Source organism: Euleptes europaea, chromosome 19 (assembly GCF_029931775.1).
Source record: "Euleptes europaea isolate rEulEur1 chromosome 19, rEulEur1.hap1, whole genome shotgun sequence".
NCBI classification, from domain to species: Eukaryota; Metazoa; Chordata; class Lepidosauria; order Squamata; family Sphaerodactylidae; genus Euleptes; species Euleptes europaea.
The window spans coordinates 2,997,864-3,024,116 of record NC_079330.1 but is presented as its reverse complement, the minus strand read 5'-3'; the positions used below and the strand labels follow the sequence as shown (position 1 = coordinate 3,024,116).

The 26,253-nt window shown below is 43.8% G+C and overlaps 1 protein-coding gene across 3 annotated transcripts; it reads left to right on the top strand.

The window, feature by feature from the left end:
* Positions 1 to 17,760: 17,760 nt before the first annotated feature.
* On the top strand, positions 17,761 to 22,513 carry TARDBP (TAR DNA binding protein). 3 transcript variants are annotated; one of them, XM_056865393.1, is made up of 6 exons: positions 17,761 to 18,010; positions 18,371 to 18,534; positions 18,861 to 19,001; positions 19,965 to 20,135; positions 20,994 to 21,111; positions 22,099 to 22,513. In XM_056865393.1, exons 1-6 carry the CDS (start codon positions 17,773 to 17,775, stop codon positions 22,119 to 22,121), a joined length of 855 nt encoding a protein of 284 aa, XP_056721371.1. In that variant the 5' UTR covers positions 17,761 to 17,772; the 3' UTR covers positions 22,122 to 22,513. The 3 variants fall into 3 exon arrangements, with proteins under 3 accessions (XP_056721371.1, XP_056721370.1, XP_056721369.1); XM_056865392.1 differs by having other exon boundaries at positions 22,038 to 22,513; XM_056865391.1 differs by having other exon boundaries at positions 20,994 to 22,513.
* The last annotated feature ends 3,740 nt before the right edge of the window (positions 22,514 to 26,253 follow it).

The following is a 26,253-nucleotide window of genomic DNA, read 5'->3' as shown; positions in this document are numbered from 1 at the left end:
CTATGTAAAACACTGAAGGCGCACCTCCAGGCAGCTTATCCCTGGGGAATAAAGCTAGCATATGGGATGAGGCCATAGTTCAGTGGACAGCATATGCTTTGCCAACTGTGGCTTGGGACGTTCCTGGAGATATGGGGGTGGTGCCTGTAAGAAGGCATAGTTTGGTGAGAGCAGGGAGCTCAATGGGGTTGTGATGCCACAAAGTCTGCCCTCTAAAGCTGCCATTTTCTTCAGGGGAACTGGAGACCAGTAGTAGTTTCAGCAGGAGTCCAAACCTCACCTGGAGGTCAGCAACTTTGCTCAGAAGATCCCCCGCTCAGTTTCTGGCATCTCCTGACTGAAAAGGATCTGTACAAGGAAGGGCCAGGAAAGACCTTTGCAAGAGACCATGGAAAACCACTACCAGTTAAAGCTGACTGTGCTTGTCTAAACTAATCCATGCTGTGACTCAATTTAAGAAACCTTCCTATGTTCATAGCATCGCAGTCTGAGAGATGAACCATGGAAACAAAAGCTTATCTAAGGACCCTTTGACTGAGACTCCACATTCCTATCTCATCACTGTGGTGGGACCTGGATGCCACATTTTTAGCTCATTCCCTTTCCACATGTCACATCTGGCTAATGTAAAAGAAAAGAAAAAAACTAAGCTGCACATGTTTTGACTTGAAGCCCTTTTCTTCCAAAATGCCAACATTAAAGGAAGTTTTTTGCTTTGTAAAATCGAAACTGTAAAATGGCTCTGTAACCCAATCTGCGGGATTAAAGGGACCACATGAAAAGGAGGATAAATAGCTGGACATTTATTTCCTACACAAAACTTAGAGGGGAACATGTGCCTTCCAGCCTGATGTGGGGGAAAGGGGACCTTTTGTGAGCATCTCCATCTTTCGGTTTTTGTGTGTAGGCAAGGAAAAATGTTTGGGAGTTGTCATAGATCTCTATACATACTCATATGCCTTTTTTATTCATGCCCATCCTTAGAAGGCTGTCAGACTTAATTCCCAAATCCATGAGGAAAGGACCATATTATCTCTAAAGTTTTCTGTCCATATGAGAATTGGGCATTGTGTTGATAAAATTATAGAAATGCATGAAGAACCAACAATATGACAGTTCAGCAATGATGGAAAGTGTGCTTGCCTATTGGGAAGGTAGAGCAATGTGTCTCTGTACAAAGACACATGTACACTGCACTATCTGCAAGATCTCTGTCTATAAGGTAGTGAGCCATCCCATGTCAGGAATGTGAAACTGACAAGCTGCAATATTTATGTTCACACATGCAAACGTCCAATGAGAAGAAGTCAAGATAGAACAAGGGGAGCACACATCAGATAACAACAGTACTCAAGCAGAACAAAAAAGATACAGAAGAAGATACTGAATACAGTTTCAAACATGTCTGAATTGAAGGGGAATTATTGGACCATACATATGTAAATGCAAGGAAATTTGACCTCTCTTTGAAATATTTTCATTCATACCTTTTTTGGCTCTGCCTGGTCATCTTCAGTGAGAAATACCTATGAGAAGATGTGGCTGCTGACAAGTACTGTTTGGAAGATACATTTCAGAATCAACTACTGGATGAGAAATTGTCCAACTCAGATAGCAAACTGTTTAAGCCATTTTTAAGAGGCTGTTCATATACACATCTTGGAGGGTGGTACCCACAGAAAAAGCCTACACATGGAGGTCCCCTGTCCACCCTACGATATGCTGGTTGTGAGGCCTGTTGCCATGCACAAGATGCAGCTTTCAACGTGCACTGTGAAGGAAAACACTGCTTCCTAATCTAGGTTGAAACTGGAGTCCTGTATTCATGGTGGTGCTATGAGCAGCAAGAGTGGGGGACCAGGAGACAAAGGCGTTCCAAATTTCAGACAAACATATTCTCTTCCAGTAAAAGCTTCCATGCCTCATCACTTGGAAGTAATTCTTGCTTGTGACAACCAGGTGAGTGGGTATTTACAAGTCTGAAAGATGCTATGAATGTGTTCCAAGTCAGAAAATCCTGATAAGATGGGGAAAAGCCATGTTATGAACCAGAGAGTGTCCATTTTCTGAGTCAGTTATGAGCTGGAAACGTGTGTTAGTGCTCGAGTCCAGGTCCATGGGGAATATCTGGGGGCTCATTCAGGCTGAGAAGTATTACTATTGCATTGATTGCAATGTTTTGCCACTATGGCCTCATTTCAAATGCTCTCTCTTTCATAAATTTCACTGTCCTCTAGTGTCTCTGAGCAATAGCTTTGTCTAATATTAAGATATTAAAAGATATACAGAAAGATTTTAAGAGACTTATTAAAACACAATTAGCAGAGTGCATGACTTAAGCAGCAAGATTATTTTCTCTATTTAAAATAAAAGAAAAACCCACGAGTTGATTGTGTTGGATGCCAGGCGCCTTTCAGAGATAATAAAACTGCCAATCGAGGACATTTTCAAATATGGAAATTCTCATCCTTTATGTTTTATAACCCCCTCAGTGAATATTAAAACTTATTATGAAGCTCTCAATGCAGCAACAGCAGCAGCCCCTTAAATTTGCATTCATAACTACAGCAATCATACTTCTTTTCTAAGAGGCCCTGCCCAAGTCTGGGGTGCTATTGTCCCTGTGTCTTCAGAAAGCCAGCATCGTCACTGATTCATCCCCGGTGACATTAAACACCTGTGAGATTTTTCATTTCAGCACAGAGAATAGCATCCTAGGCTTCACCATGCAGACAGTTCAGATCAGCATAAGAGACAGGTTACTCCTTCTACAATAGTAGGATTGGGTAAAAACACCCCCCACTGGAAGTTATATAACAGGTAACACTGCCCCCTCATGTCAGAACTGTGAATCCCACTAGATTTAGCACATTGTGATAATATGAAGGAACTGAGATAAAAATCACACATCCATCGTGAAGCAAAGAAAGGGTGAAACACGACTGTAAATCAGCTTTCTTTTATGCCACCAATCGATCCTGAAAGGTGAAAAAGCACATTTAAAACTGCCTCTGTTTTCCATACATGCATAAGTGCATTTAAAACTGCCTTCCTGATTTTCACTCCTGTACAAACCCATTTAAAATTGCCTACACACATGAACAAATGCATTTAAAATGGCCTTTCCTCACACAGGAACACACCATGATTACCCCCAAAGGGCATACAGCTAAGCTAGTGCACCAAAGATTCTACCAGGTCAGCTATATCTGGGACCGCCAACTTTGCATGGACATGCTTTCCACAGAAGCATAGCATGCAGAAACTGAACAGGTAAAACTTTTCATATCACTGCATGGAGATGGGAGAAGCATCACTTGTTTAATATTGTCATTTGTTCACTAACTGTAGGTTCCTTGGGGGCAGGAATCTGTCTTCTTTACTCATAAAACTTTGTAAAGAACAATATACAGTAAAGGCTATGTACAAATTATAATCAACAACAAAATTATGATCAGTAATAACAAGCAACTAAATTATCCATGGCAACTATTGAAAGTTGCTAATATAGTGCACTACCTAGATTAAGGGCAGAATTTGTTGGTTGTCCAACAATGTTAAACCCTCCAAGTCATTTTGAAAACGTTACAGACAATTTTTTTTATTGACTGCAAAGCAAAATGCCACCTCTTTTGCCCCTTGTAAGCCTTATCATTTCCAGCTTGTAGAGGGCAGATAAGACATCCAGGAAGCACCAATAAATCGCATCAGACAATCCAAGGACCAAGCTCTGAAAGTGTCTAAGACATCAAAATGATGTGACCCAATCCCTAAATGAAAGATACTTTTTATTGGCAGAATAAAAAAACACTAGATGAATAAAATGCCAGGAGATAATACTAAAGCAACATTAAAGAAAACCAGGGAGAGGGGGCATATTTTTTGTTGAGAGGCAAGTTGTAGCAGCAGACACAACAACACAAGAAAAACAATTTTAAAAAGTGTGAAAAGCATAGTAAAGGGTTTTTTTGGGGGGGGGGAATATTTTGTGCCTCCTGAACCCCCACACTTTTTCTTGAAGATTGTAGGGGTAAATATTCAGCACAACCCTATTTCCAGAGGGAACTTTACCCAGCGTCACTGTTTTAGGGTTTGGGGCAAGTGTTTGTATTTTGCTACAAACAATGAACGTGGAAGAAAAACAGAAACATAACAAACTTTGTTTCTTTTTCAACATTTAAAAATGAAATTCCCCCCAAAGATTCCCCCCACCCCCAAACCAGGAAACATTTCTCAAACTGAGCTGGCATCTTACTGTGTGAATGGCTGATCTCAAAACCTGGCTGGCTCGCCACATCTTTCCAGTTCCCCTCCAGGGGTCAGGCTTGCTCTTTGTATGGATGTATTTATTCTCCTTGCGGCTCTTTTATGGAGGTTGGAAGACAGCAACTCTTTTGCTCCTCAAAGAGATGGGGGCCATCATCACACTTTTAGGGGAAAAAAGAAGGTAATGGCTTCTGTAATTCGATTCCAAGAGAGATGCTAAAATTACCTTCTTGCAATAGCTGTGTGGGGAATGGTGAAAAACATAACTGTTTAGTATCCATAAATATCTAACTTGGGAAGATTACAGACACAGCTATTAGACAAAAGGACTGCATAGTAGCTATGATCTGTATACATTCTTGTTGCGTATGTTTAAAAGGATTTAACTTTTGTGGCTATAATATATGTCTGAGTAGTTGCTCAAGGAGATGTGAACATGGGATTAATTCCAAAAATAAAAGCTTGTGACTGTTTGGATGCTGTATCATCTCATCTGGAAGCCCTGCCCTACAGCTGGTGGCATATTAGGGCTGCCAATTCCAGGTTGTGAAATTCCTGGAGATTTCAGGGTACGGCCTGGGGAAGGTGGGGTTTAGGGAGCGGAGGGCCCTCAGCAGGGTATAATGCCATAGAGTCTGCCCTCCAAAGCCGCCATTTTCTCTAAGGAAAGGGATTTCTGTAGTCTGGAGATCAGGTGTGATTTTGGGAGATCTCCGGGCTCCATGTGGAAGTTGGCAACCCTATGTTATACATGTCACTCTCTGGAGAGGGACAGTGGGTAGCCTGCAGTAGATCTGAAGAAGTGAGCTGTGGCTCACGAAAGCTCATACCCTGCCAGAAAATATTTTTGTTAGTCTTTAAGGTGCTACTGGACTCTTGCTCTTTTCTACTACTGGACAGTCATTCTCCACATGCTAGTGGCCAGCAGTAAAGCACTGCATGCAGAAAGTTCCAGGTTCAACCCCTGGGCTCTCCAGTTAAAGGATCTTAAGGAGAAGATGCTGGGACAAATCATTCTCTGCTTGACTCCCTGGAGTATTGCTGCCAATCATAGCAGATGATAGGAGGCTAGATGGACCAATGTTATAAGGGAGTTTCATTATGCTCCAAAACTCAGTGTGGATTTTTTGTTTGTTTGCCAAAAGGGACTGGAGCCAGGGCCTAAGACAAAATAATGCTAATGTTCTTTAATTACAGTAGATATTTTTTCAATGAGAGATAATTGTCAGGAGATGGTTCCCCAATAGCCTTGATCCATCAGAACTTGACACATGAAAGCTTGGTGGGAGGGAGCTGACCCCTTACAACTGAGGGGAGAGGGGTAGGCATGCATGTACCTGAAACACAGAAAGAGAGAGAAGCAAAGACTGCTGTGAGTTGGCTGAAGCACCCCCTGGGGTACAGAATTTCTCTCTTTAGGTATATATCTGATAATGGGGTAGCAAATTTGCAACTTGCCGCTATCTGTGGTCTATCTGTATATTTTAAATAAACATTATAAAAATACTACACAAGTCTCTGGTGCTCCAGGGCGAAGATCCAGCGACAGAGGCAGACTTCTGGAGCTTTGTCACGGCAGAAATTACCTCAGTACATATGGAACTTCAGTGAATTTATATGTTTCTGTTACTGTTTTGTTCCAGAAGGTTCCAGGTTTAATCCCCAGCATTGTCAGGTAAAGCATCTCAGGTAGGAGATGCTGGGGGAAATTGCTCTCTGCTTGAGTATCTGGAGCGTTGTTCCTCCTGAGAAGGAGTCAAAGTCTCAGAATGTGTGAAGATCTGCACAGACATTCCGCACCAATGCAGCGCACAAATGTTTGGTGCCGGCTGGGTTTTAATTAGGAGGCACAACTGCTTTTCTGACCCTATTCCCCTCAACCAGATATTGTGCAGTGAGACATGAACACAGCTAAAGAAAGGGCTCCTCTTTCAGAACACCTTTAACCCCCCCCCAATCCCTGCGGAGCAGCTTGAATTGAAGGGACAGGAGATGCTGCCACAACCACCATCACCTGTGCTACCTGTCCCAGCCCCTTACTGCCACAAAGCTTTAAGATATCATGTCAGAACGCTTCCCATCAGTGCTCCCGCACAAAGGCAGTGTTTCGTGTGAGAGAAATGAGGGTGCCGCCCAGGGCATTTCTAAAATCTCCAGTAATCCCCTGGACAACATCACGTCTCCCCTTGACTTCTGGGGAAGACTAAGGGACATTTTCTTCCCGTTCATTCCGTTGATGCTGCTGCAGCAATTCCCTGAGTACAAATGACTTTCTGGTTTTAATGAGGAAACAGCTGTGATGGTGCAGCTCTGCAGGCGTCTCCTGCTGTGGTAATTGCCAGCTCTTGTATGTTATTTAGACGAGGACCTTTTAGCTGCTTACATCTTGCTGTGTTGAGGGAGCTAATGGCTGAAGAAGATAGTGAGTTCGTAGCAATCCCAGTGAGGGCTGCTTTGCCCGCCCACCCTCATGGATATATCTCTCTCCACAAGTTCAGTTGCTCCCTTATTAAAGACCTGATGAAGATCACAGATTATCTGTTTGTTTGTAAAAGGCATTTGGATCAGGGCCACACAGAGAGGGGAATTTAACCCTTAAACCCCCACATGGCTTGGTAATCAAAACCACCTCTCTCTGGCACTGTTATCAGCACTTAAAGGAAGAAAAACAGGTTTTTTAAAAGGACGAATATTTTCTCATTTAAACCATGCAGGGGTTGCACTTCCTCTCCCCTCTGTGTAATCGCAATTTGCCTTTTACAAACTAACAGAGATCTGTGATTTTCACTGTGTCTATTTCGGCCCTTAGGCTGAAGTGTCCCAATGTCAACCTTAGTTTCTGATGTAAAGGAAGAGAACTTTTTAAACAGTTTTTCAGAACTGACATTTTATGCCTGTAGTAAAGTAGTTTGAGTCAAAAAGACACACTAACTTGAACTGTTGCCAGATGGATTTTTACAAGAAAAGTGTCATCTTTAGGCAAACTAAATTAGCTTTAACAATAAAGCAATGTTGTGAAAATAGGGTGGCAGCTCCCAAACTCATTTTCTGTCCCGTTCCTCACAATTCAAAGGCTTCAGGTCTCTTCAGTCTAATATATATCAATATACTCACATTTTTTCCTTCGGAATTAATTAATGCCAAAAAACCCCAACCCATTTGTTTTGCTTCTTTGAAAGTCTTGCAGAACGTGGAATATTTTTTGGAAACATTTAGGTGCTGATGGGGCACAATAGGCCAGCAGGGTCAGTCAAAAGGCATGGTGGCCACAGGAGAAAGTAGCAGAAAAGAAACCACTTACTTCTGGGTTTTGAACCATGAGGGCTAGAAGCTTGCTTTAAGAGAAAATCATTGTGCAGAGGAAAGAGGGGGAACTTTAATGCTGATAAAGCCTTTCAGAAGCCTATATTTCAGGAAGGAGACTGTAGCATACAGCGGACAAAGCAGTTATGCCAATCACCTCTCGCAGGAGTGTTATCCTAGCTTTACACAGGAATAAAACCAAAACTGGACTGAAGGTCAAGTATGCCATGTTAGAGAGTTACTTGTAGCTAACCGCCATAGTAAAGACTATATTTAGATGCCAGTTAGTGCCCCACTCCAGTGAAACCTTTATGAGGGCCAGCGGCTAATCGTTACGCTGTGTTTGCTTGCCCACATGGGTGTACTTAACCTGGGGCAACAAATCATTAGCGCACTGTGTTATATACTATGTTAAGAGGTGCACTTAGCTGAGCACACTTGGCGGCTACAAGTATTTCTGCAGTTAATACCCCGGTGGGCACTCTCTGAACTCTTGCCATGGCACAAGGGTAGCTGGCAAAGCACACATTTGCATGCCCAGCAGTGCTATTAGGTAAAGGGAAATAGTTTTTGTGAAATGCCTGGCTTAAAAATTAAGGTTCCAGGTATAAACCACGAGAGGAAAACTGTGAAAGAAAGCAAATCAGCAATAGGTAAATTGTTAAAAGGATTTTTAAAATTATGTTTAGTCCTGAATTTATAACCCACCAAACAGTGTTCAAGTTTAAAGCCAAAGAAGCCTTCTGTTATTACTAATCTCCCTTTGTGTTTTTATTTCCACAGATGAGACATGCACTGACAGGCAGCTGTAACTTTTTGCAGAGTGCTAACCTATGTGAAACCTTCTGCTCCCAGTCCGTATTTTCTGGCTCACCAGAAGGGTTCTTGCTGTCATGTTCATTAGAACTTGCTACATCAACACGCTATGGAGAGAAAGAAACTCTTTTAATAATCAGATTTGAAGGGATGAGGGGACTGTACACAGCAACAACTATAACAGAGTTCGCAAAACTTCTCAGACCCTCACCACATTTTTTACTTTCCTGGTAATGGCACCATTCAAGTACAATATAATATAACATCTTGAGTGTCCTTCACTATTAGCAGGTCTTAATGAAAGCTAAGGCTAAGCACCAGAAGCCTGGACTCAGCCTTGGAACATGAGAGTTAATTCTAATAAAAAGCATGCCTGAGGACATTTTGAGTAGATTATTTGTCTTGATCCAGCATATGGAGCCAAGAAGATAGATGATAGTCGCATTAAGGACTTAATTGCTGTTTTTTTTGCCCAGTTTCCCTTTATCCTGTTAGCCCATTGGGTTATTTTTCTAAGACCAATGTTTGTGCAAACTGTTATTTGCAAGTTATACGCAACTATTTGCACTTCTTGTCAGTTTCTGTTTTATTTGGCATATTAGCCGCAAATAAAATTTATTTATTTATTTGCACTTCTTTGCTTTTACACTAAATACAAAACTTTAATAAATCTTTTAAGAACTCTGTTGGTGCCTTTACATGCCAAGCTCAGTTGAATGTCCGGGCATAACTCCTCTTGTGCAAAGAGGTGCTATCCAAAGAATTAGAAAGGAAAGGGGGTAACCTTGGCTCTCCCCAAATTATAATAAAATTCCTAAACTATTTGAATGGCAGCAAGTACACGTTCTGCTGCAAAGGTTAACGGGCAGGCAGAAAAGAGGGGGAGTGAGGGGACACAGATTTGTCTGCTGACCAGGAGGGGGTGCTTTTCAGATCCCCTCCCCATCCAAAAGATTCCCACTTCTATGACAGGCAAATTGCCCAACTTTTCATTTACTTGGGGCGTTTTATGCTATATGCCATTTTTACCCTGCTAATGCAAAAATAATATTTTTATCAGATTTCGTTAATATGATGGAGGGGGGCTATAGTTTCATCTCAAGTGTGGCAACACTGTTAAAATGTACTTTCAAATCAAACCAGAGCTCATAAATTTGAGTTGCATTCTCAGTTCAGGCAGTGCGAAGGTGAGTCCTAACAGTTCTGGCCAATACTTCACATGAAATGAATGTTCAGGCTAGAATATTCCTCAGAATTCTCCGCAGTATTGGGGAGTTCTGTGACAAATACGCTAAGGATCGTTAAGAGAGCAAAAAGGTTTCCAAAAAGTTTCCAAACCCAAGTAGGTAGGAAATTGGAAAAAATACTGCCTTTGCATAATGGCCCGTAGAAAGAAAAATCACTCAGTTTTACCCACTTCTCCCATGATAACTGGGATTACAGAAAATCCATCAGCCGAGCAATGAATGCTTTACAGAATTTTCAGCAGGATGGTTATTTGAAGAAGAAAAAAACACCTGACAGAGCATTACAGATGTCCCTTCTATACATGACTTGCAGCTAATGAGGCTTTCTTGATTGATGAGTTGATGATGAAGGGGGTTTAACATCCGTAATCCTGATATTTTTATAATAATGTACAGAAACATGGAAAGGCAGTTATCTGGGGACATAAAAAAGATTGATTTTAACAAATAACAGGGAAAGGCTCTTAATTGATTGTTTTATAGTTTTATCATTATAAACTACAAAATGGGAAGATTTATTACATCCAGAGAGCTAGCCTGCATCAGAAAACGCCCTTTAATGTATTTCAAGCAGCAGACTGCTTTCCTTCCCAAACTTCCTGAAGTCAGGTTCTTCTTTGAAACTGACACTATTTTCTGCTGCTGCTGGTAGCTCCAGCCATCTGTTCCATCAATAAACTTGTAGGAAACCTCAAACACAGTTGTGTTTCTGTGTGTATGATTGTGCACGTGCAGCACATAAATTCTTGGTGCATAATCCCAAGCATCACCCACACTCTCTTAAAATTATAATCAGGGATGCAATGTTTTAAAAGGCTGTTTTAGCGGGTTTGATTATTTGCCACCTTAGGGCACCCAAATTGGGTGGGAAAGTGGCATAAAAATGTCCTAAATAAATAAAAATACACATTTGAACATAGAAGCAAGCTTTCTTCCCAAACTAGACTGAGATGACAGGGAAGGGGGGGAAACATTGCCTTCTTCCCTGTCAAAGCACTGTGGTTCAATGAAAGTTCCCAGCAAAGAGGTATTCTGCTCTTATACTGCTGGTAAGAAGCATGGATAAATCTCATTCCAACTGGGTCCTTTCTGGCATCCCAATCAGAAACTAGCCATTCACCCACCTGAGTGGCCATTGACTAAATCAACCTGCTTTTTCTCTGCCACCCCCTCCAAGACAGCAGTGTGGTGTAGTACTTAAAAGAGTTGGACTAGATTCCATTCCAAAATTCCTTAGAAGTTATATTCAATGTTATCACAGCCTGCTTCTACCTCAGTTATGGAGAACTGGTCATATCACAGAGAAGCCTGTCCTAGCAGCGCATCTCCTCATTCAATGGAGTTAAAAGGGTATTTTCTTATGCTTAACTATCCTATGTGGTATAGTGGTTAAGCCCGGTGGACTCTAATCTGAAGAACCGGGTTTGTTCCCCTATTCCTACACGTGAAGCCTGCTGGGTGATCCTGGGCTACTGTTCTCTCAGATCTCTCTCAGCCCCACCTACCTCACAAAGTATCGGTTGTGGGAAGGAGAAGGTGATTGTAAGTCAGTTTGAGACTCCTTAAAGGTAGAGGAAATCGCAGTATAAAGACAAACTCTTCTTCTTCATACTTAAAAAAAGAAGACTGGGGATTGCCCATTCTTACCTGACCTGAAATAAATTTTAGCACTTTTGTCTGATGAGTGACTAACTGTGCAATCCTGACCAGGTGTACTCAGAATCCTACTTACCCCTCCCCCAGGAAAGCATTCTTAGGGTTGCACTGTTTGGTAACAATTCTAAGCAGGTGTACTTGGAAGTCCCATATCCAACAGGGCTTAAAGGCCATGTCCATTAGTCCACAAAAAGAAAAAATCACGGGACATAGCGACAGGGGAGAAGGTTCATCTGGCAACTCCATGAGGAGAGTTTTACTGCATTCAGCTTACCTGCAAGACATAAGAACAGTCTGATTTTAAAGGAGCAAGGCGGGGGGGGGGGGGCGGGGAAGAGTCACAAAAGCCTTGGTTTCACAAGTTGTCGGTGGTGTTTTCCGCTGTGCAACGGTTTTTGCATCTCGCTCCTCACAATAGTCCTGTGAGGATGGGCCATACTGCAAGAAGAGGGGCATGGCCATGAAGCAACCCAGCATGCTTTGTGGCAGAGCGAGAGATTGCCCTCGAGTTCCCTTTCCCATGTAATGTCTGACTGCTGCTTCCCTTGCCCCTGTGAGAAAAAGAACTCCTTCCCTAAGGAGAAAGCCTAAAAATCACCTTTTCATTTCTTTTCTCCCTTTCACACCCCCCCCCCCCAAGTGTGGAGGGCTGCCAGAAGGCTGCTGGCTTGCCTTGCTTCCCTTGGAACTGCCCCCTGCAAGAAAAAGAGCTCTTTCCCTGAGGAGAAAGCCTAAGAGCACTCTCACACATACTGAATGATGCACTTTCAACGCACTCTAATGATTGTTTGCAAGTGGATTTTGCCATTTCACACAGGCCTTTAATGCAGAGACCTTTCCCCACGGTCACCCCTGCCGACTGCTTCGGGGCTTCCTTTTGATTATGCATGCCTTTTCCGCCCGTCAGAAGCCACCTCGCTCTCCCCACGTTTTGCCCACATTTTCCAGATTCTGGCTAAAACAGCTTCCGGAAAACAAGGACACAAGACGCGGGGACAGTGAGGCGTGCTGTGGAACACAGGCAGGATGGTGCTGCTGCAGTCGCCTTGCTTGTGGGCTTCCTAGAGGCACCCGGTTGGGCCACTGTGTGAACAGGCTGATGGACCTTGGTCTGATCCAGCAGGGCTTTTCTTATGTTCTTGAGGCGACTTCCGACGAGCGGAAAAGGCATGCATAATCAAAAGAAAGCCCTGAAGCAGTCACCAGGGGTGACCGCGGGGAAACGTCCCTGCATAAAAGGCCACAGTTAAATCCAGCTGCAAAGTGAATACAAAATGCATTGTTTGGCATATGTGACAGCACCCTAAAAGTCCCCTTTTCCTGTTTTCTCTCCCTCTCTATTCCCCACCCCCTGCCTTTTTGAGGCATGGAAGGCCACAAGAAGGCTGCCAGTTTGCTGTGGGCTAGGCTGCCATCTGCTGCTGAAGCCTTCTTCCCCACTCAGTGGCAAGGGATGGATGGCAGAGTGTAGCAGCTGTGGCAGCAGCTGCCTCAGCGGCTTCTTGTGCTGCCAGCCACCTGCCAGCTTCGGGCTTGGCTCTCTCCGGGCTCCCTGCGCCACCTCTGTCCCTCGCTGTCCTTCTCATAAGAACATAACCTCACCTAGAGTATTGTGGCCACCGCAATTTAAGAAAGAGGTAGACAAGCTGGGACAGCAACAAAGATGGTGAGGGGGTCTGGAGACCAAGTCCTATGAGGAAGGGTTGAAGGAGCTGGGGATGTTTAGCCTGAAGAGGAGAAGACTGAGAGGGGACATGAGAACCATGTTCAAGGACTTGAAAGGCTGTCATAGAGAGGATGGTGCCAAGTTGTTTTCTGTTGTTCCAGGAGGTCGGACCAGAACCAACGGGTTGAAATTCAATCAAAAGAGTTTCCGTCTAGACTTTAGGAAGAACTTTCTAACAGTTAGAGCGGTTCCTCAGTGGAACAACAGGCTTCCTCGGGAGGTGGTGAGCTCTCCTTCCCTGGAGGCTTTTAAGCAGAGGCTAGATGGCCATCTGTCAGCAAGCCCCGCGAGCAGCTGCGGGGCGGTGTGTGTGTGTATGGGACCGCCCTCTGCACTCTCTCAGAGGCACTGATCTCATGCGCAGCTCACTGAGGGCTGGGCTTTGACCTGAAGCAGACAGGGAAGCTGACGTTTGGGTTACTACACTGGCCGAACAGGAGGCAATAATAACCAAACGAAAATAAAACAACTTTTCGAAATCTCCTCAGACTCCGGCTTCTGGAACCAGGCAACGGATTTTCCCGCCCTTTCTCCCCTCATGCCCCCCCCATATCGCCGGCGGGGGGAAAAGGGTTTTTGGCGCATGCGCACGCCCCCGACGCGCTTTCAACGATCTTCTTTTCCTCCCCTCCCCTCTCTTAGCTCATCCTTTCCGACGCACGCGCATTACGCTGGAGGGCAGACCGTACCACTCTCGGTCGATGCGTGAGGGGAAACCATCCCTAGGCAAATATCCTTTTTTCCTAAAATGAGAGGGGAGAAATCCTAGCAAGAAAGAATCGCACAAAGCAACACTGATAGCGTTCCCTCCTGAGCTTTTTCTTCTTCTGTAACGTCTTTTTTTAAAAAACAAAAACCCTACTCCGTTTAAGAGACCCCCCCCCGCGGGTCGAGTAAGGCTCGCCCTAACCTGTCGCTTCTGAGCGAAGGTGGGTGCCGCCATTTTGTCGGCGCGACAGGCAAGCTCATCCCGAGCCTTTGTAGGGCGCTGCCGCCGCTTGTGACCGACGCCCTCGGGGCCAACGCCACCGGTAAGCACGGCGAGCGGGCGGGGACGGCGGCTCCGCTCGGTCCGGGCCCGGAGCCGTGCGGCGCTGGTGCCGGGAGAGGAGAGGAGAGCCGGGCCTAGCGTGTGGCGAGAAGGCCAGGGAGGGAAGGCGCGCGTCGCGCTCAGGGGACGGGGCCCGCGCTCGTAGGCAGAGGCGCGGGTCCACCGAGGGAGCGGCGGCCTTGAGTGACGGTGAACGCCAGGCGCCGGCGGCTGTTGCTGGGCGGGGTGCGCTCCTTGGGGGGCGGAGGCGCTCGCGGATCCTGGGGCCCTCCTGATTGGCCCGGGCGGAGGGCCGCGGCGCTGGGCCAGATAGGATTTCCGGGCCTATCTCCCACGAGGCTGCCCTTATGCTGAATCTTTGGTTCACGTACTGAATCAGACCATCAAGGTCCATCAAAGCCAGTATTGCCTGCTCAGACTGGCGGTGGCCCTCCAGGGTCTCCGGCGGGAGGCCTTTCGCATCGCCTGCCTGCCTGGCCCCTTTAACGGGAGATGCCGGGGATTGAACCTGGGACCCTTCTGCATGCCAAGTAGAGGCTCTGCAAACTGAGCCACGGCCCCTCCCCATAAGAACATAAGAAGGACATCGGAAAGGCCCTGCTGGATCAGACCCGGGCCCAGCAAGTCCAGCAGCCTGTCCACACAGTGGCCAACCAGGGGCCTCTAGGAAGCCCCCAAACAAGGCGACTGCAGCAGCATTTATCCTGCCTGGGTTCCTCACCACCTTATATAATGGGTATATTCCTTTGATACTGGAGAGAATAGGCAGGCATCATGACCAGTATTCATAAGAACATAAAACAGACCCGGGCCCAGCAAGTCCAGCAGCCTGTCCACACAGTGGCCAACCAGGGGCCTCTAGGAAGCCCACAAACAAGGCGACTGCAGCAGCATTTATCCTGCCTGGGTTCCTCACCACCTTATATAATGGGTATATTCCTTTGATACTGGAGAGAATAGGCAGGCATCATGACCAGTATTCATAAGAACATAAAACAGACCCAGGCCCCTCAAGTCCAGCAGCCTGTCCACACAGTGGCCAACCAGGGGCCTCTAGGAAGCCCACAAACAAGGCGACTGCAGCAGCATTTATCCTGCCTGGGTTCCTCACCACCTTATATAATGGGTATATTCCTTTGATACTGGAGAGAATAGGCAGGCATCATGACCAGTATTCATAAGAACATAAAACAGACCCAGGCCCCTCAAGTCCAGCAGCCTGTTCACACAGTGACCAACCAGGTGCAGCAGCATTCTCCTGCCTGTGTTCCACAGCGCCTTATATAATGGGCATATTCACTTGATACTGGAGAGAATAGGCATGCATCATGACCAGTATTCATAAGAACATCAAAAAAGCCCTGCTGGATCAGACCCAGGCCCCTCAAGTCCAGCAGCCTGTTCACACAGTGACAAACCAGGTGCCTCTAGGAAGCCCACAAACAAGATGACTGCAGCAGCATTATCCTGCCTGGGTTCCACAGCACCTTATATAATGAGCATATTCCTTTGATACTGGAGAGAATAGGCATGCATCATGACCAGTATTCATAAAAACATTAGAAAAGTCATGTTGGATCAGACCAAGGTCCAACAAGTCCAGCAGTCTGTTCACACAGTGACCAACCAGGTGCCTCTAGGCAGCCCACAAACAAGACGACTAGTAGTATTGTCCTGCCTGGGTTCCACAGCACTTCATATAATAGGCATATTCCTTTGATACTGGAGAGAATAGACCAGTATGCATAAGAACATCAGAAAAGACCTGCTGGATCAAACCCAGGCCCATCAAGTCCAGCAGCCTGTTCACATAGTAGCCAGCCAGGTGCTTCTAGGAAGCCCACAAACAAGTCAACCGCAGCAACATTCTCCTGCCCGTGTTCCACAGCAACTAATAGAATAGGCCTGCTCCTCTGATACTAGAGAGAATAGGCAATCCCAAGGCAATCTTGACGATGATAAACATAATTAGGAATGGCGCCTCTCTATCATGGTGTCTGCAGGTGCTGGGTTGAGGAAACCCTGTATTAGATGCTTATTAGCTGTGGCGGTTCACTGGAACCTCCATGTTTAGGCAGTCTAGCTGTAAACACAAGATTCTGGTAGCAAATCGCAAGAAGGTTTCCTTCTTGGAAACCTGGAAGCATCTGACTGGCCGTTCTTGGAAACCGCATGTTGGACGAGATGGAGAATTTGTTTGTGAAACCAGTCTTGTTCTTAGCTACTAGCTGGTACTGGTTATGACAGCTGAATGGAACCTTCATCCAAGGTTTCCAAGAAGCTGAATATGTGTGAATGCCAAATGCTGGAGAGAAAAAACAACAGGGGATAGGGGCTGTTGCCTTCATGTCCTGACTGAGTTTCCGGTTGCTGAGCCTAACCCTACCCCGCAGAATTGTACCGAGGGTATAATTGGGGAAGAACAGTGTCGGCCACCCGTAGTTCCTGTGAAGAACAGTGGGGTTAAAACGTAATAAAGAAAATGGTTAGCCAGTGTTGGAGACAGGGTGGTGGACTTGATGGACCTGCGTTTGGTCTCCTCCAGCTGGGCTCATCTTATATTGTCATAGCTAAGTTGACCCTCCACATGAAATTGAAGAGTGGTAAATTCAGGGCTTACAAGAGCAATTCTTTGCACAACTGCTTATTGAGATTATGGAAATTATTGCCACTGACTTATGACTTTAAGTATCTTCTCTACAAATTTGTCTGCCAACAGCCCTTATCCCTGATAACTAAAAAGAATTCCAGTTACAGCAGCAGTCTACCTCTGAATACAGAAGGGGTTTGTGGGAGTGTATGTTGCGTTCATGTTTCCTGGGAGATGCTGGTGAGCAACTATGAGAATCCATATATTGGACCTTTTAGTTTGATCCAGCTGAGTTCTTAACGCTGGTGTTCAGAAGCCGTGTATTTCTGCTTGCCAGATGGAGGAGCAAACACCAGGGCAAGGCTGTGTTGTGTCTTTGTCAAAGCTGATTTTGACCAAGGGCATGAACTGTCCAGCATTGGTGTGGAATGCCAAGGCACAGCCCAGGAGCATGTGCAATTATAATAAAAAAGAAGAAGAAGAAGCACTTTTGGGCAGAGTGCCTTTTCTCAACAGGTTGCAGCCTGTTCTTCAGCAGAAGTTAGGTTCTGAATTTTAGGTTTTTAGCTGTGACAGTTAAATGCAACCTCCATGTTTTGAGGCAGTATTCCTCCTGTCATTGCTCCGAGGGGAAACTTCTATTTTGCCCTGCTCAGAAGAGGTGTTATAGATGCAGCTACTATTTGGGTAAATTGGATTACACATGCAACACATTCTTTTAAGAAATTTAGTGCTGCCTGATGTGATGATAGTAATCTATATGGCTTTTTATAAAGGACTAGAGAAATCCATGAATAGGTAATTAGCACTTCCAAATCCTCTAAATTCCATATGCTGAGGACAAACAAAAGGTTCAGGCTGGTTCCTTCATGCCTCCCTTTTGGGTTTCTGCCTATGTGCTGAGGAATGTATGTAGTAGTCAGTAAAGTATCAGCTACGGTATTACTTTTAAAAAAGCAGCCCTTTCATTTCAAGACCTTTGGTAGTTTCTCTAAATGGAATGTGGGGCACACGAAGAGAGACTAGATACTGCTACAATCTCAGCCAATCATTTCTTTTAATATGGCTCACATCTTTCCTTTAATATTTTTATTCCATTAGTAACCTCACGGCAGATATGTCGGAGTACATCCGGGTCACCGAGGATGAGAATGAAGAACCCATTGAAATCCCCTCAGAGGATGATGGGACTGTGTTGCTATCTACAGTCACTGCTCAGTTCCCAGGGGCTTGTGGTCTGCGCTACAGAAACCCTGTGTCTCAATGTATGAGAGGAGTCCGATTAGTGGAAGGAATTCTGCATGCACCAGATAATGGCTGGGGAAATCTGGTTTATGTTGTTAACTATCCCAAAGGTGTGTGTTACATATCATTTTAAATGGATAAAATATTATCAATGAATAATTGTGGTTTGAAGTTTGGACATAAAAATCTATTTGGATGGATGATAATGCTTTGTTCAATGGTGAAGATACAGGTATAGAAGTGAATATCTTCTACTCTTAATAAATACTAAGACAACAATCTTGTATACATTTATGTTTTGAGTAAGCCCCTTTGAACATAACAGGGCTTGCTTCTGAGTAAACATGCCTAGGATTTGACAGCACAAAACTTTAAAAATGAACTGTCTCCTGTAAGGCCTTTGCTTTATTTTGTTAAGTTCATTTTTGAAAGTATTCTGGTGATAGGCTTCCCTCTCTTTCTCTCTTCAGACAATAAGCGGAAAATGGATGAAACAGATGCTTCATCAGCTGTGAAAGTGAAGCGAGCAGTGCAGAAAACCTCTGATCTCATCGTTTTGGGACTGCCGTGGAAAACAACTGAACTAGATCTGAAGGAATATTTCAGTACATTTGGAGAGGTTCTCATGGTGCAGGTATTTGGCTTTCCTTTATGTGAGAAGTCTCGGCTTTTTCAGCGGTTGAGCTCAGAAGCTTCTTAAGCAGGAGCAGTCCAAGTGTTTAATACCCCACTTCAGCAATGAAACTTTTCACGTCCTTACTGTTTTTTTTTTGTGGGGGGGATGTCAAAAGCATGCTGTATAGGCAGGGTGGGCCAATTTGAGTCATGAAAGCTTTGTATGAACATCAAACAAAATCTTTACACATCTTTAATCTTTACAAGAAATATTGTGGCATCAACTCACAAATGCCAGTTTTTATTTCCTTTATAGCTCTTAACAGTCAAATCTTTTATTTCCAGGTTAAGAAGGATCTCAAAACCGGTCATTCAAAGGGGTTTGGGTTTGTACGATTTACAGACTATGAAACCCAGGTGAAAGTCATGTCTCAGCGACACATGATAGATGGAAGATGGTGTGACTGCAAACTTCCAAACTCTAAGGTACTTTGGGTGACTTGGTAGAGCCTTTTGCTAATGTACAAGCCAGGTTGTTGTCAAATATTTGTCTTAATTGATTGCCAAGAATGAGAAACACTACAATTTTGAATGATAGCAGGGATCCAAGTTATTGGGCAATTAATCCAACCGCAGCTCTTCATGCCACATGACCAACTTAAGATGAGGGGAGTTTCAAAAGTAGATTGTGATGTACCGTGAAGAGCTACTGTTTAAAAGAAAAGGGCAAATCAGTCTCAATAGCCATGGCTAAAGTAGATCTTTGGTCCTGGTCACTTAAAAGCTTCCAGGTAGAACTTTCAGAGATGTGTGCTTTGGCTGAAATTCTAAGTACCATGACAGTATTTATATGTAGTACTAAATTATCTCAGCCTTCCATCCTTCTGAGGTCGGTAAAATGAGTACCCAGCTTGTTGGGGGTAATGGGAAGACGACTGGGGAAGGCACTGGCAAACCACCCCGTAAACAAAGTCTGCCTAGTAAATGTCGGGATGTGACGTCACCCCAGGGGTCAGGAATGACCCGGTGCTTGCACAGGGGACCTTTACTTTTACTTAAATTATCTAGAAGTGGGTGAAATGCTGTTAAATGGCATTGCCCTTACATTCCTTTCTCAAAATATATAACTGAAGCACAGAAGGGGAGTGTTATAAGCTCAGTACAAGTTCTGTTCCAAATGTTGTTTCTATGTGCTTCCATTTTTTGGTAAGACCTGCAATCCATCTAGCCCCACAGCTGTTCTGTTTCTAATGTGTCATGCTACACATTTAAGATTCGGAAGGCACCATTCCAGAGTCTGCCGTGATTTCCATGTTTAGCTTTCACGCTCTCATTTGGGAAATTTGTATTATCTCGTGTGTGTGTGTGTGCTTGCATTTGATTATTACAGTTGCCAGACAAAACAGCTTTTTGTATTAATGAAAGTCTCTTGTTCCGCATTGGCACCAGCAAAGTCCAGATGAACCTTTGCGTAGCCGGAAGGTGTTTGTTGGGCGTTGCACCGACGACATGACTGCAGATGAGCTTCGTCAGTTTTTTTCGCAATATGGAGAAGTGGTTGATGTCTTCATCCCCAAACCGTTCAGAGCTTTTGCCTTTGTTACATTTGCCGATGATCAGGTATCCATCTTTATCCATTTAGTTATTCCCTGAAACTTGAGGCAACTTGTTCCTAATATTTTTGTTAAGTTTTCTGTTTTCCTTTGTTTGCTTGTAAAATGTGGGTGCAACTGGCCTGAGAGATACCAGACAAATCACAGATCAGTTAATACTCCTTTCATGTACATGAGCACTTTTACCCTAAGCCAGGTTTTGATCCAGAAAAGCTACGCCCTGGAGTACCCTCAGTTGCTAGTTGCTTTCTTAGTATTGCAAATACCTTCCCAGCATGGCAGGCCTTAATTGCATCTCACTGCCGTCATGGAACAAAGCGAAAGGTCAGCCTTGCAAGTTAGTCCTGAAAAATTGTTAGTCCAAAAAGTGCCCTCAGGTATCTGTGTTAATCATCTGTAGCAAATTGACTGGAAGGGGTGGGCAAATTCCCTGCCTGGTTGCCTGAAAAGTCACTTGCCACAGGTGACCAGCTGAGTGACTATTGGCAAATCTGTTCAAGGCAGTAATTAAGAGAGCAGTAAATTGTATTAAATGTTGACTGGTAAGAGTAGCTGAGTGCTTTCTAATCTAGAAGTCTTAAATGAAGCTTTGTGAGCAACTGAGCTTCTGTGAAACATGCTAAACTGCTTTTTATATTAATCAGCAACTCTTGGAGGCACAGTATACTTAATATGAATGTTTATTTTATTGAGATATTCGAGAACTGTGTTTCCCTTTGCAAGGAGGGGAGCAGTGATATTCAGGAGATGCTACTGTTCGATTAATGTTAAGCCTTCTAGACCTGATGGCTGCTGCTTCTGCTTTTAGATTTTTTTGCTTTTATTCTGTTCAAAGGTACTCATTTGCCTACCTTATTTCTTATAGGTTGCCCAGTCCCTTTGTGGCGAGGACTTGATCATAAAAGGAATCAGCGTCCATATATCCAATGCTGAACCTAAGCATAATAGCAGTAGACAACTAGAAAGAGGTGGAAGATTTGGTGGTAATCCAGGAGGCTTTGGGAATCAGGGTGGATTTCCTAACCGGGGGGGAGGAGGTGGAGGTGGAGGGTTGGGAAACAACCAGGGCAGTAACATGGGGGGTGGGATGAACTTTGGAGCCTTTAGTATCAACCCTGCCATGATGGCGGCAGCTCAGGCAGCGCTCCAGAGCAGTTGGGGGATGATGGGCATGCTAGCAAGTCAGCAGAACCAGTCCGGGCCATCTGGGAACAGCCAGCCACAAGGCAACATGCAGAGGGAGCAGAACCAGGGCTTCAGTTCAGGGAGCAATTCCTACGGAGGCTCTAACTCTGGTGCAGCAATCGGGTGGGGCTCATCCAACGCAGGCTCTAGCAGTGGCTTTAATGGAGGTTTTGGCTCAAGCATGGATTCCAAGTCATCTGGCTGGGGAATGTAGGCAATCCAATACTGACTGTGGTGGGAAATCAGATTTTTTTTTCTAGAGCTTCTGGTAAGTATATTATAAGATGCATATACTAAAAGAAAAAAAATCCCAGATCAGTTGTTCAGCGTGTAGTATATTTGAACAGTATTTTTGACATATTTTCTTTTGTAAGGGGGGGAGGGGAAAAAGAAAAGGTTAAATGGAGTTTTATAGGTTTTGTTACAATGAGTTGGAATATATGAGTTGGGGTATTGAGTGATTGGAAGTGGACTGCTGTTTGCCTGATGGGTAAACGAACGCACTGCAATTTGATAGGAATTTGTAAAAAAAAAAAAAAAAAGATTCCTCATTTCCTAGTCAGCTGAGATCTTTGCATGTTTCAAAAATGGAAGCCATTTTTCCAGAGACTGCATCCTTTCCTTGTTAGTTTTTTTTCTTTTAAAATTTAATTTGATCCCCTGCCATAAGAATTTCTCTCTCTCTTTCTCTCCCTCCCCCTCCCCCCAAATGTCCTGTGTGGAGAATGCAATGTTGGTGTCGGCTTTTTTTCCTTTTAACACTGTCTCCCCTCCTCATACTAAAGTACGGTATGAAGACCTCATTTAATCCTTGCAGTTCATCTCATTTCAAATGTCTATGGAAGAAGCACTTCATTGAAAGCAGTGCAGTTTTTTTAAAAAAGTCTGCCTTAGGAATACTTCTGTCTCCATGCTTTCTCATCCAAGACTCCTTCATCACACTGCACATGCTTCGTCTTAAGACGGTGGGTGTTCCATTTTTATCCGCTACTCTTTTATTTCATGGAGTCGTATTCAACGCTATGAACGCAAGGCTGTGAGATGGAACCGGAAGGCTTGTTTGAACTCTTGAAAACCTTGTGTGGTATTGGATTGGTGGTGCCGAGGCATGTGAGGGCTTGGTATGTGCGAGAAAAAGGAGGAGGCGCATGCAGAGAGAGACCTGGTGATGCTTAATGGGATTTAAAAACAAAAACAAAATTTTTTTTTCTTGGCGCGATGTCCCTCGATCCTGTGGCTTTGGTGAGAGAGTGTGCGGAGAGCATTGGGAGCGGACGTACGAGTGTTTTTTTCTTGCATTCAAAGGACATCCCGATCTGGAAGAACTTAAATGGGGGGCTTTTTACCTAGTTAATCGATTATTTGAATGTGTTAAGTGAAATGAATATCTGTATTTTTCCCCCTCCGTTGTCAACTCTGCTGTGAATGCTGTATGGTGTGTGTTCTTTTCTGTTAATGATTCTGTAAGTGTGGTAATGTGATCTGAAGATGGACTTTTGATGGGAACACCCAGCTTGAGGTGTGTTTTGTGGAGATTTTTTTTTTTTTTTGGTAGCAAAGCTCAGTCCCAAGCTCGGAGGTTCCCTTGGGTGGAAGTTTTCTCTGCCTGTAAGATATCCATATGAATGCTGTTTGCTGCAGTTCTGTGTTTGGGTGCTTTTTATAAGATTTGTCAATGTAGGAAATTCTTAAATAAAACTGATTTAAGTAATATGTGTGTGTGTGTTTGACAGCCCCCCCCCTGAGTGCAAAGAGTTCATAGCAATTAATTTAAGTTGGGCTAGCTGTAAAATGTCTTTGCTATTTATGTTTTATCTTTTACTGATGCAGTTGATACCAGTAACTCGATGGCAGTTCCGTCTTTGTAGTATTTAGTAATATACATACCTGAAATCTGGTTTTACCAAATGAGATAGCCCTCCCCTGGTGAGTGATTTCTCTCCCACTAGTGAGTGTTGGAGGCAAGAACCAAAATTGCATTTAAACATAAATGGTATTGCTGCCGTCTAGTGCATTCTGCTTAGATGGCCGAGCTGGTGGTACAGTGTTAATCGCCCTTTGTGACAGTGAGTATGGAGGAGAGCCGCTTTCCCAAATGTTGGCACCCTAAAGAATGCCAGTTGGCAAAGCACTTATGACTTAAGTTTGAAGAAAGAAAAGTTTGTCTGAAGGAAGAAGGGGTGGCAAGATTATGGACTTAGCAGACCTAAAGATTTGTGGGATAAGTTCCAGCATCTTGGTGATCCCATTGTTATACCTATAGATACAAATCTATAACTTTCACCTGGCAGATTGTGGAAAGTGGCATCTTCCATGTGTCCTGGGTGGCTAGTTTACCTCTTTTTCTTTGGATCTCAAGCTTTAAGGCTGAGTCCTGTTTTTTCTTAAAGAAATATTAGCACACGTAGACTCTTAAATTGTTGTGGGGTGCTTTGACTAGCTTTGCTATTTAATGCTAAAGCCCACTCCCAGTACTTGCTTCTCACTGTAAAACCATCTGTGGCTACTCCGAGAAGAAATATCCTTTCATAAGATGCTTTTTTTTCTGCACCTAAATCAGATCCATTGCCAAACTCTGTACCATCTGAATTTTGCATTTTAGCATTTGCACTAATACCAGCTACGGCTGCTGAGTAACACTTAAAATGGTATTCTCGGATCTCCAAAGGCTAAACTCTGTCATCTCGGGAAGGATCTTGAGGGTAAGTTTATACATCACGAGCATGGTTTCAGTAACTTGTTTCAAGCTTGTCTTTTGAGTCTAGGGCCAAATGGGGAGCACCCACTGTGATGTTTTTAATGCTGCTAGAGCATGAAGGGTCCTAATATCCCCTCCCTCAAATCCCTGTGTGTATTAGAAATGTTTTCAAACATTATTCATAGTCTATAATAATTTTTTAGTGTTCAAAGAGAGTTAATAAAAGGTGTTCTTATAACTTGAGTGTCTGGAGTCTTGTTTTGCCTTGACTTTCAGTAGACTTGTATCTGTTGCACTAATGGGATTTAAAATGGGGGAAATCAGGAACACAGTCAGTTTAACACTGCTAGAAGGATTATCTTGCTAATGAGCTTCATTTAGTAATAAACAGTGTAGTGATTTAACAGGCCCTATGTGAGCCAGTGTGTTGTATGTTTTGGTTACCTGCTGAGCATCTCTTAATTACTGAGTCTGTGCTATTCAAATAGATATAATGTTGACAATTTTCCTCTTGCAGGCTAAATTTGCGTGGGTGTGATTGAGGCTTGGAGCACTTTTGTCTCAGCAGTTGCAAATGTAATGTTACAGCTGATTGAACAGCACCACTGGGGGAGGGGGGTCTTTGTCCTATTCCTCTGAGCTGCATACATCTGTATTCTTTGGCTGTCAGTACTGCCTGCGTGTAAGAACAAAACAGTGGATAAAATATATATACATATATATTTATTATTATTATTCAAAGTTCATAGAGGGATCTACATTTACTACAGAAGTGGCGCAGTTAGAGTAAGTTTTGGTAGCCACGTCTGTGAATTTTATAAAAATCCAGACCTGACTTAAGTTTGCTTCTTACAATTGGCTGTAGAAGAATGTTAACAAAACTCCTGACCTACATGAGTTCAAAGGTCTGTTGTTTGGGAGAGAGATTATGGGCTTTTATGCAAGGTAATTCTGCTAATGGTAGTTTGGTTAGTCAAGTAAATGCCCCTTTCAGTCTTGGAGCATCTCTCTGTCTTTGGGAGAAGCTACAAGTGAATTTAGGGACTAGATTTAGCATTTCCATCTGGTCTAGGGTGGCAATTTACTCTGGTCATTAGGGCAGTTCTTGTGTAATTGTTCTGTGGTGCCCTATGGGTTTTGAAAGCCAGCTGGTGTTTAAAACTTTGCATATGATCAGTAAGACCCTCTGATTTCCTCCCTCCATGTGAAAAATAAAAGTTGAAATATACTATGAAAGGAATGAGATTCGTTGTCAAGCATAGGCTACTCCTAGTTCATTGTATCTGAAGAAGTCCGTAAAAGTATGCTGGAATAACATTTGGTTCATTGTTATGGCACCATTAGATTCCTTGTTCTTCTCTTCATGCCCTACATCTGGGGAAAAATATCAAGCATACTTTAATTGAAATCACAAGCTCAGTGCATTTATGTATGTATACCATGACGATTTCCTTGGTGGAATGTGTGTGTATAGTGCCACCAAGTCACAACCAACTCATGGTGACCCCAACAAAGGGCTTTCAAGGCCAGTGAGACGCAGAGATGGTTTGCCTTGCTAGAAGAGAGGAAAAAACATTTAAAAGACCAGCTATTTTAAAAAAATAAATTAAAAGGAAACAGGTGGATAAGAGAAACAGAACGATACTTATACCTTGATACGCAATCTTTTAGTAAAAGGTTTCTGTCCTGCATCTGCTACAGTGATTTGTGTACACAGGACTTTCTGGTTTCTGCAGGATTCAGTAAACCTTCATAGGACTGAACATGGAATTTTTTTTCAACTCAACCTTTCGTGCATTTACTAGCTTGCATAAGTGGAAGAATAGTGTGAAGATAAAGTGGTTGAATAGGCTGCATTGCTTGTGACTGCCTGTGCTGGATTCACACAGTCACGTGTATCTGCCTTATACCATTGCTCCATTTAGCTGGAGGTGATGGATTGAACCTGGGGCCTCAGATGCTCTTATCACTGAGCCATGGTGCTCTCAGAAGCTTTAAATGTTCCTTCATCAAAATTCTAAGCAGACAGAAAAGTAGCACCACGGGGATAAAGGCCTCCCCTTCTGTTTACTGAACTGGTTTTCTGTTTGCAAGGAGTTTAACAGGGAAGCATTCTAAAATGTGATCCTCCATCTGCAAGTCCAAAAAGATCCAGTACATTTTGTCACCTCAACTTTCCTGCATATGTGAACCAGGCCTCAGAATAAAGTCTCAGTTCTATCGGCCTCACTCCCAAGTAGAT